At 56.0% G+C, this 10875-nt stretch overlaps 2 protein-coding genes across 2 annotated transcripts; both read left to right on the plus strand.

The window, feature by feature from the left end:
• Window positions 1-1450: 1450 nt before the first annotated feature.
• ITPA (inosine triphosphatase) lies at window positions 1451-5052 on the plus strand. The gene is given in 9 exon segments (XM_010715716.3): window positions 1451-1620; window positions 1622-1642; window positions 1764-1821; window positions 1903-1967; window positions 2445-2518; window positions 3309-3340; window positions 3986-4101; window positions 4456-4532; window positions 4832-5052. Coding segments are annotated over 9 exon segments (606 nt in total). The 5' UTR covers window positions 1451-1578; the 3' UTR covers window positions 4953-5052.
• A 97-nt stretch (window positions 5053-5149) lies between these two features.
• EEF1AKNMT (eEF1A lysine and N-terminal methyltransferase) lies at window positions 5150-10647 on the plus strand. Its single transcript, XM_003208587.4, is given in 9 exon segments — window positions 5150-5670; window positions 6298-7045; window positions 7500-7699; window positions 8081-8110; window positions 8112-8277; window positions 8513-8656; window positions 8780-8992; window positions 9376-9507; window positions 9848-10647. Coding segments are annotated over 9 exon segments (2061 nt in total). The 5' UTR covers window positions 5150-5517; the 3' UTR covers window positions 10123-10647.
• The last annotated feature ends 228 nt before the right edge of the window (window positions 10648-10875 follow it).

The raw sequence follows: 10875 nt of genomic DNA on the forward strand, positions 1-10875 counted from the left end.
TCACTTGGAGATGTTATAAAGGAGATTTCACAACAAAAATAACTCCACCCAAGCATAGTGTCTGTTTTATCCATTTCATCTTTGCCCAGATCTCCTCATTAGCTGCTGTTTTCCACACGATCAGTTTTCACAGGGAGTGGTGTGCCTTGGCTGGTGCTTTATGTTCCTCCTGCAGAGCTGCTTCTACTTCCTAGGCTTGCTGGTGGGACCCATTCCTCATGCAGGGCTGCTGCTCCCTCCAGGCTTGCCAGTGGGATCTGTGCAGTGGGACGTGGGGGTCTCTGTGCCTAAAGATAGGAGGCTGCAGAGATGGATGGCTGCTGTGCTGAAGCAGGAGGGACCGGCCTCTGTGCTCCTGGCTCTGCTCTTACGGGAAGAGAAAGTTCTCCCCTGTGAAGCCCTTTGTAAAGTGGAGCTTCAGGGACAGCAGTGTGTGAGGAGGTGTGCTGGGTTCTGCGGTGGCATCCCGGGATCCTGCGTATGGGCAGGACAGGGCAGTGCTCTCCTCTGCCTTTTGGGCACTGAGTGTTGGGGCTCAGTCTTAGTGGCCCTCCTATCAGAGGGCTGGAGCACCTCTCCTGTGAACTAAGGTTGAGGGAACTGGGCTTGTTTAGCTTGGAGAAGAGAAGGCTCCGGGGAGACCTGATTGTGGCTTTCCAGTACTTGAAGGGAGCATATATACAGGAGGGGGAACAGCTGTTTACAAGGGTGGATAGTGATAGGACAAGAGGGAATGGTTTTAAACTGAGACTGAGGAGGTTTAAGTTAATATTAGGAGAAAGTTCTTCACACAGAGGGTGGTGGCACACTGGAACAGGTTGCCCAAGGAGGTTGTGGATGCCCCATTCCTGGAGGCATTCAAGGCCAGGCTGGATGTGGCTCTGGGCAGCCTGGTCTGCTGGTTGGTGACCCTGCACATAGCAGGGGGTTGGAACTAGATGAGCATTGTGGTCCTTTTCAACCCAGGCCGTTCTTTGATTTCTGTAGGGCTCAGCTCCTCTCCCAGAGCCAACACAGAGCTCTGACTCGATGCATCTGGGAAGGATTTGATTTGTTTTTGCGCAAATTAAAAGAGTAGGACCCACAAGGGAGCACTCTTTGACCCTGTTTTTATGACGGGCCAGCTGCTCCCGCAGGTGTGGTCAAAAGGATGAAATTGCTCGCTCCCACGTAGGAAATCTGCAGTCGCACCAAGCTCGCAGGCTTGCCAGAACTTGGAGTAAACAGCACAGCGTGGAGCGCAGCCCAGGGCCCAGCTCCATCATCTCCATGGCTTCGGGGAAAACAGGGCAGGGAGAGCTGGGCGCCGTCCCCGCCTCCCGCACCCGTGGCGCGGCACCGATCTGAAGGGTCCCGGGGCGGAGCGGAACACGGCCCGGGCCGCCGCAGCGGAGAGGGCGGTCTCCATGGCGACGCGGCAGTTCTCGCGAGGTCGCTTCGCGCGATCCCGCGCACGCGTACCCTCAAAGGCAACGCGCCCTCCCGCGGAGTCTCGGCCGTTCCCATTGGTCGGGCGTCACCGAGGGTGACGGCGCCGCGGCTGGTGATTGGCTGCTCAGCGCGCAGGTGTGGGGCGGCATGGCGGCGCCGGTGCGGAGGAGCGTGGTGTTCGTGACGGGCAAACGCCAAGAAGCTGGAGGAGGTGGGGGGCCGTCGCCTGGCGACGGGCGGCCTTGGGGCCCCGCGGGTTCGGGCCCGAGCCGAGCCTGAGAGCGGGATCAGAGGCGGGGTTGACGGCCGTGCTTCCCCCTTGCCTCCCGCAGGTCACTCAGATCCTCGGGGACTCCTCTCCGTACACGTTGGTGGCGAAGAAGATTGACCGTAAGTTGGCGGGGTGGGGGACGCCGCTCGGCCCGGCCCGGCCCAGCCGCATCCTCAGCGACCGCCCGTGTGTGTCCCCAGTGCCCGAGTACCAGGGGGAGCCGGACGAGATCTCCGTGCAGAAGTGCCGTGAGGCCGCCCGGCAGGTCAGCGCCTCCCGGTTCGCTTCTGCTGTTTGGGAGGTGGGGCCCGGCTGCGGCCCTCACCGCTGCCGCGTCCTTCCTCTGAGGGCAGGTGCTGCCCTCAGACGGCACCGCTGCCGTCCCTGTGGTCTCGTCCCCACAGCGACGAGCAGTCGCGCCGTGTCCCTCATTGCAGCCCTGGCGGCTGTGGAGTGCAGAATTTTCCACCCGTCGGTGCTGGGCACCTTCCTGGTGATCCCACTGTTCTGTTAGGGCCAGGGCTGTGCAGCTCTGCTCATTTTGCTCTGTGAGAGGACCTCCCTGCCACTGCTCAGCTCCTGCTGGGGACGCAGTGGGCTGTGTGGTGAGGGCTGACACTGAAGGGAGGGCTTTGACAGCTGCTGAGTTGTTCTTGTTATCTTGGATGCATGAGACCAGGACTGAATAGGGAAATGAGTCTGGTAGTACCTTCCTTGAGGCTTGATATTGCTTTTGCTGCAGATTCGGGGGCCTGTTATAGTAGAGGACACCTGCTTGTGCTTCAATGCCTTGGGGGGACTTCCAGGACCATACATGTAAGTAGATGGGAGCCTGCCTCACTTTTCTCGTTCTAGAGCGAGGAATACAGCTTGGCAGGATGTGCTTCACAGGGAACACTCCATGCATCAGGGGCAGTAGGGTTAGGGAGGTGCTCTGTGTCCTCTGTTTAATTCTGCATCCTGTGGGCAGGACATGAGGAGTGCTGTAATGCAGTGTACAGGACAGGAGAGACGGATCTGAACGGTTGCCTCACGTTCCCAGTCTTGGGTGCCTGCTCTTGCAGCTTGGGAACCTCACACCAAGCTCTGAGACACCAGGTGTGTCAGGAGTGCTCTTGTGTGAGTGTCCCCTAGATTCTCATAAGGGCCTGTTTTGGTCCTGCTGGTACAGGATTGTTACATTGCTGTGCATTTCTTCTATTAAAATAGAGTCTTAGTTCCTAGGATTATCTTTTGCTGTGATTAACTCAAACTCTCTGCTAAGCTAATCAGAGTCATAAAAGCAGTGTGCACTACAGATGAGTGTAAAATGTGAATGAGTGGAATCAAGAAATGTATTTTAGCTTGTTGATGCTCATGAGTGAGAACTAGGTTATTTGCACAGAAGTTAAGATTAAATACCCCACCCTTGTTTCCCCTATGACCCATTTAGCTTAAGAACTAAGTTTGTCTTTATTTGTAAATAGCCCAGAATGAGGTGATTTGACAGTATGTTTAAGAGGGATTCAAAGAGCTGTGAAAACATAGCCAACAGTGCTTCAAGGATGGTTGTGTTTCTGAGTAACATCAGCAAAAATTTGTCTTTCCTCCTTTTTTCCCCCTTCAGAAAATGGTTTCTGGAAAAGCTCAAGCCAGAAGGTACTGCCTCTTGTAGCACTGTCTGCATGTAACTGTTCTTTCCAGTCTTGGGCTGCCGTGCACAAATGTGCCACGGGAAAGGAATCCCTGCCTGTGCTGCATGCTGCTGAGTGTGCTCTCCCACCTGGCTGCCTGCTTCATTGCTGGTTCCTTTTTCTGTCCAGCTCTGTCCCTTTGTGCTCTCTCTTTGAGACTGTTCTGCTTCCTTCCTCACTGGATGTTGTTTCCCCCAGGAACTTTGGCATCATCCTTGCGTTGCTGGGTTCCCAGACTTCTGCCCCCGCGGGCTGGTGGCAGGGTCTGTGGGAATTGTCTTTCACAGAGGTAACCTTGTAGACCTGTGATCTCTGGCTTCTGTACTGGCATCGTCAGCAGGAGTGTTAATCACTGTGATTGACAAGGGGCTTTAGTCATTCTGACGCAACGCACTTTGTTTCTGCTCCCAAATTAATTTTGGGGCCCTGCGGCTCAGGGATAGGAGGGATTCAACCAAAAGCATCGGTTCAGCTTAGCTTTATTATGCCTGTGGTTCTTCCTCTCCCTTGTCCATGGGAATGCAGAGCACTCCCTTGATCCGTCTCTAGGTGGATGTCTTGCCCTCTCCTGGAATCACACTGATATCAGGATCCTCTCTGTGTTGCTCAGGCCTGTACAAGCTGCTGGCTGGGTTTGAGGACAAGTCTGCCTATGCTCTTTGCACCTTTGCATTCAGTACTGGAAACCCAGAGGAGCCCGTGAAGCTGTTCAAAGGCCAGACACATGTAGGTGGGATTATAATGTACGTTTTCTAATTGCATTGGCTCTGTTAAAGACAGTGTTAGCGAGTGAGGTCACTGACACTGCTTGGATTGCTATTGTTAGTTCTCAGTCTGGGAGGTGTGGAGGCTGAAGGGGCTGCCAGCAAACAGCACCCTGATGGAGCACTGACTTTGGCACTGCTAATTTTGGTCATGTTTTGGGGGAGTGTTGAGAAATTAGGGCAGCATTAAGCCTTTGATGGGTGGTCACATCCATGGCTGGCTGAGTGCCACTTTGCAGCTGGTGTTTCAGATGTGACTGCACCAGCAGTGCTGAGGAACCAAGACTTACAGGGCTCTTTGGCTTTTTCACGGTAGGGGGTGATTGTTGAGCCCAGAGGCCCTCGAGATTTTGGCTGGGATCCCTGCTTTCAGCCTGATGGCTATGACCAGACGTAAGTGGCTTTTTACCTACAGCACTTCATGGGAATTTTAAGAAAAGGAAGGGATGGGGGCTGTGTTTTGTTTCTGTACTTAGAGGAACCACATACAAGCAGTACTGGCAAGGAGAAAACGCTGTTCTGGGTCTGAATGGGAAACCCAGCATCAATATGGGGAACCTTGGTTTTACCAACGTGTATCACTGCCAACATCCCCACTGTGGTTGGGCAGCAAAGCAAGGCAAAGGGAGGTCTTGGGGACATGCTGAAGCAACTCAGCTGCTGAGGACTGTTTTGGTTTCTTCCCACTCCAGCTACGCTGAGCTGCCCAAGGCTGTGAAGAACTCAATCTCACACCGGTACCGTGCACTGAGCGAGCTCTCTGCCTTCTTCCTTCAGAGCAACCCAACAGAGGCCCCCTCCAATCCCAGCTAGCGTCCCCGTGCCCGCAGACACTGGATGCTATACTTTTCATACACAGCCCTGCGAGATCTCGGTTCGGTCACACGCTTATATTAAAGTTGCTCACGGTGAATTACGAATACTGTTGTTTTTTTTTTTTTCTTCCCTATTTGTGTTGCTTCAGAAATGCCTGTAGAATCCAGGTGCACGTTAATTAAGGTGCTGAGATCATTGTATGTTTGTGCCTCGCGGGAGGCTTGCAGGAACTGTTACGTTTGAGACTTTCCACCATCTTCACGCAGGTTCTACCGGTGAAAACATCAGAGCCGGAGCCGCCTGTAGCCGTCCGCCTCTCCGTGCCCGGAGAACGGGCGTTCGGCGCGGCTGTTCCTCGGGAGCGCCGCCGATGCGGGAAGTACCGCCCTTCTTGAGCGGTAGCCAATAGGAAGCAGCCGAGGCGGGGGCAGCAGCCAATCAGCGGCGCGGACGCTGCGCTCAATCGGAGCGCTGCGCGCTCGGATGCCGTCAGTGGGGGCGCGGTACGGGAACACGTGTTCGGGACCGGCCCCGGATCGAACCGAACGGCCGAACCGGGGCCATGGAGCTGCTGCCCCGCAGCCCCGGGGAGTTCGGCTCGGCGCGGTACTGGGACCGGTTCTTCCGACAGCGGGGGCAGCGGCCCTTCGAGTGGTACGGGGCGTTCTCGGAGCTGTGCCCTGTGCTGCTCAAGTACGTGCGGCCCCGCGACAAGGTGAGGCCCGATTCTCCGCTCCCGGTTCGGCGTGCTTCCTATCGCTCTCTGCCGTGCAGATCCCCCGGTTCCGCCCGGGTTGCTCTCCACATCTGAGCTTTGTAACCCCCGTGCCTCGCAACTGGGTTGACTGCTTGCACTGCAACCGTGCTCTTACAGACTGTGTCATTTCAGCTGGTCCTTTGGCTGGTGCCTGGGGAAGCTCTCACCCTACCCTTGCTAACTGAATTAGCAGCACAGTGAGATCTGGCTAACTGAAGGGAAAGAGGCTGCAACACGGTGCTCCGTACTCAGCTGTCAGCTCTTGGCGCAAGGAATATGATGTTTCCAGTGTGCTGTAGCAAGAAATCGGAGGATACCCACATGTTGTTCCACCATGGGGTTAAATCATCCAGATAATCCCCAAAAGTGAGGCAATGTAGGCACATCGCGTCTGTGTCCACGTGCCTTTATGGAATGGTTGTTAGGGCCATGGGGAGAATCTGGAGATGCTATGGATGTGGAGGTGCTATGGATGTGGTTCTTGCTGAGGGCTCCTGGTTAATGTCCCATTGTTGCACTCTAACACTTTGAGGTATGTATGCGGGGCACCCTCACCATCACTGCTGCTCTTGTCCCTCTTTCCAGGTTCTTGTGATCGGCTGTGGGAACTCGGAGCTGAGTGAGCAGATGTACGACACGGGGATGTGTGAGGACATTGTGAACATTGACATCAGCGATGCCGTGATCCGTCAGATGCAGGAGCGGAGCGCAAGCAAGAGGCCAAAGATGAGCTACCTGCAGATGGACATGCTTCACATGGACTTCCCAGATGCCCACTTCCAAGTGGCCCTCGACAAAGGCACGCTGGATGCCATACTCACCGATGATGAGGAGGTCACTCTATCTAAGGTGGACAGGATGTTTGCTGAAATCAGCCGGGTCCTGCAGGTGGGAGGGCGCTACCTCTGTGTCTCCTTGGCTCAAGCCCATGTGCTGAAGAAAGCAGTGGAATACTTCTCCCAGGAAGGCTGGGTAGTGCGTGTTCATGAAGTGGCCACCAGCGGGGACAAGCAGCAGTTTGTCCTCCCGGTCTTTGTCTATGTCATGACAAAGTTCAGGAAGATCCCTGGCTCTGCACTGCAGATCCTGGAGATATGCTCTGAGGAGCAGGACAAGCCACTGCGATTGGAGAGTGCAGAGCGGCTGATGGAGGCGGTGAAAGACAGGCAGCACTATGCCCTGCTCTGCAGCCAGCTCAGCAAAGCCCCCTGTGGGGAGCAGCTTTCCCTGGATCTGTGTGATAAAGCCAGCGGGCGGCCCCGCTACACACTGCATGTAGTCGACAGCCCTGCGGTGAAACCTTCCCGTGACAATCGCTTCGCCATCTTCATCAGTGAGTACAGCCTTTCCTGCATGCAAAGAGACAGCATTCCGGGAGCTGCTATAGCAGCAGTGGTCCTGGTCTGCAGGAATTGGAGCTGAAGAGGGAAATCATCTGTCACTGTGGGGTTTGGTTGGGGTTTTACTCACAGAGATTTGTCAAACTCTGCCAGACGCCCGGTTAGCTTCCTGTGTGCCTGCAGAGCCTGAGGCTCAGCACAAACCACAGATGAGTTTTGGGGTTGTTGGACACCCCTTTGTCATGAGATATGGCCCCTACACGAGCCTGCCCAATTTGAGAAAGGTCCTTTTGATCACTGATTGTGCAGCCTAGCTCTAGGCACAAGGCTGTGTCACGCAGTGCTGCCTCCTTGTGAAATCTCTGTACCCTACAGTTCCTCGCCAGAGTGGTTGTGCAGGGGCCAACACCTGCTTGGGGCTCTCCTGACCGCATCCCCCATCTGCAGTCCCGCAGGGCAGAGAAACCGAGTGGCTCTTTGGGACGGAGGAAGGGCGGAGGCAGCTGGTTGCCAGCGCGGGCTTTGGGCGCCTGGTCACCGTGGCCTTGCACAGGGAGCAGCACTACGAGGGCATGGCGAGCATCCAGGCAGAGCTGTCAGGGAAGGTGATGGAGCTGGCCCCACCAGGCCTCCCCGCCCGGCAGCAGGTGAGCCCACTCCCTTGGCTTTCTGGCTTTCCCATTGCCCAGGCCAACCCCAGAATGCTAAACACACAGACACGCACACACAAAAAAAAGGCCACCCCAAAAACTAGAGAGCATCTAGCCCTATCTTTCCACCTTTAACTTCTTTCATCTCTTCTGTCTTCTCTTTCTTGCTCCAACTCCCCAGGCCCCCCTTGTAAAAGGCCTTTGGGTGCTGGCTCGCTGTACTCCAACATAGATCAGGATGAGCCCAGTGTCCTGTGCACTGCCTACAGCTCATCCTGCTGCTCCCTGGATGTGTCAGCTTCATCATACCCCTCTAGACACAGTCAAGACACGGCCAGCGCCTGTCTCTATAGCCACGAGTCTCTGTCCTCCCTGCAGGTGCCCTTCCTGTCTGTGGGAGGGGACATTGGGGGTGCGGACAGTATGGCACTGTGACACCAGCCCGCTGAGTGGGGAGTTTGTCGTGGAGGACGTCAAGGGAAACGATGCGTGCTACTTCCGTCGCCTCGTCTTCCTCAGCAACAGGAACGTGGTGCAGTCAGAGGCCCGACTCCTGGCCCCTGCACCTCCCCCAGGTATGTTGAGGAGATGGTTAGGGACAGGGCAGGACCGAGGATGACTTTGGGTGGTAGAGAGTGAGATGAATGTGAGGAAGAAGATGAAGAGTCACGCTGGGGCCTGTCTGTCTTGTCTCAGTGCAGATGTGGGTGGGGTTTTGCTCTCTGCATTGCTGGTGGGACTTGGGTTTGGAGTGGTCAGTCCCCAGAAAGCACCCCTGGCTCCAGCCTCACCTTACCTCCTGTCTTTCAGGCCAGAAGAAACGGAGGAAAGACAAGAAGAAGCCTGGCCCTGCCGAGCCTCCTATGGCAATTGACAAGAGCTACCTGTGCTGTGAGCACCACAAGGCCATGGTGGCAGGGCTCTGCTTGCTGGGCAGCTCTGATCCCCTGCCAGGTGATGAGGCGGGAAGGGATTTTTCAGGCTGTGAAGCCAGAAGTAGCTTGGGGCAGACGGGATGGGATGGGCAGAGGGAGCGTGGCAGTACTGGCAGCTCACCTGGGCTTTGTCCCCTGGCAGGAGCCCCAATTGCAGTGCTGGTGGTGGGACTTGGCGGTGGCAGCCTGCCCCTCTTCGTCCATGACTATTTCCCGCAGGCCCGCGTGGCTGTAGTGGAGATCGACCCCTCCATGCTGGAGGTGGCCACACGCTGGTTTGGCTTCTCCCAGGGTGACCGGATGCAGGTGCACATTGCTGACGGCCTGGACCATGTGGCCAAGCTGGCAGCTGAAGGTACTGTCTTTCAGAGCTTTAATTCTGTTTCCTGTCCTGCCCTCATACTGGTTTCCAGCTCTGCCTCTTGCCTCTCCCTGTGCTATCCTGTCCTTCCACGACCTCCATGTTGTGGAATGGTGTTCCCCATGTTTCTCCTGCACCTCATGCCATGTGTCACAAGCTCCAGCCTTGACAGGTCCCTGCAGCAAGCAGGCTTGCCCTTGTCAGTGTGTGTGCAAGGGACCTTCTATTTGCTGTCTTTCCTCCGTCCAGAAGGTGTTGTCACAAGAAGCAGCTGGAAGTGGCAGAGGGGGGAGCCTGGCCACCATGTTCGCTGCTTCCCCACCCAATGTGGTTCATCCCTGTCCCGTGGAATAACGAGTCTGTGTTCCCTCTTGCAGCCCCAGCTCAGTATGATGCCATCATGTTTGATGTGGACAGTAAAGACCTCACATTGGGAATGAGCTGCCCACCTCCAGCATTCGTGGAGAAGCCCTTCCTGGAGAAAGTTAAAACCATTCTCAAGCCAGAAGGTACGAGGTGGGCTCTGGTTGTGGTGCCCCTGCAGGTGCTAGGGCTGGGCTGGCTGGTCCTGGACAGGGTTTGGGTGGTGGGTTCCTCATCCTGGAAAGCACTGGCTGTGTTGCTGTGACTGATGTGTGGCAGCTGCCTTTCCCAGCAGATCCCAGCTCCCATTGATGTGGAGCTGGGCCAAGGGCACTCGTGCTGCTTAGAGCTGCATGTGAGATGGAGCTGGTAGCACCAGTGGTACTGATACAGCTATGTTTGTGTAGAGGGCGGGTGAGCATGGAGGCCTGTGCAGGATGCCAGGCTCACAAGTGGCTGTCCTGAACCCCTCTTGCTCTACTGCAGGGGTCTTTGTGCTCAACCTGGTGTGCCGCGATGCTCGGCTGAAGGAGTCTGTCCTGGCCATCCTCAGGGAAGTCTTCCCCCTGCTCTACACACGCCGCATCGATGGGGAGGTCAACGAGATCTTGTTCTGCCAGCCCAGCCCCAAGAGCCGGCGGGACCCCGTGGAGCTCACAGTGCTTGCCCAGGCACTGGAGGGGTCAATGCAGCAATTGGGGCGCTATTGGGACAGCTCGTATGTGCTGGCAGACATGCTGCAGACCATCACCATCCTCTGAGAGGGGCCCTGATGCCATTTGAGCAAAAGGAGTGCCTGCATGGTGCTGCAGCTGGGACATTGTTGACCCTGCAGGGAGTCAGTTCTGGCCTCGTGCCTGCCTGAAGGATGCAGCTGGCATGGAAAGGGGCTCCCTACAGCAGGAGGGAGCCCAGCGTGCCTCCTGGAGTGCTGAGGCTCTGCTCTTTGCATAAAACGGGGCTGGGGAAAAGTGCTGGGAGAGCAGGGACCTGCACTGCCCATGGGACAGTGTTGGGGTGGTGAAGGGAAGAAGGTGCTCCAGGGTTGACAGGGCTGTGTGTTTGTATCTGCCCCTACTGCTTTCCTATTGTGGTTAAATATCACTCTGACCATCCTTTTCCCTTCCAGCTCTGCTCCTTTCCCACGTTCTTCCACACCTCCAAGAGCTCTGCTTGTTGGCATCTCTGCAAACCCCCAGCTCTGCCCCGAGGCTGGTAGCAGATGTGTATAGATGGGCTGAGTGCTGTGAGAATAAAGCTCAGGACCGCTCTTGAGGTTCACAGTGCTCCACCAGCTTTATTTCTCGCTAGCAGTGATGGGATACTGCAGTCCCTTTGGTGGGCGATGCCCCTACTGCTCTGGGGCATGCCAGGTCCTGCCAGGCTGTGCAGGGAGTTGCTTAGATCCCATGTCCGTTGCTCTCTGCATTATTCTACTTCATGTAGTGGGACAAGTTGGTGCCCCACTTTCTCCTTTGACTGGCCTGTTTCTGTGCAGTGCAAGCAGATGCCTT

Source organism: Meleagris gallopavo, chromosome 10 (assembly GCF_000146605.3).
Source record: "Meleagris gallopavo isolate NT-WF06-2002-E0010 breed Aviagen turkey brand Nicholas breeding stock chromosome 10, Turkey_5.1, whole genome shotgun sequence".
In the NCBI taxonomy this organism is placed as follows: domain Eukaryota; kingdom Metazoa; phylum Chordata; class Aves; order Galliformes; family Phasianidae; genus Meleagris; species Meleagris gallopavo.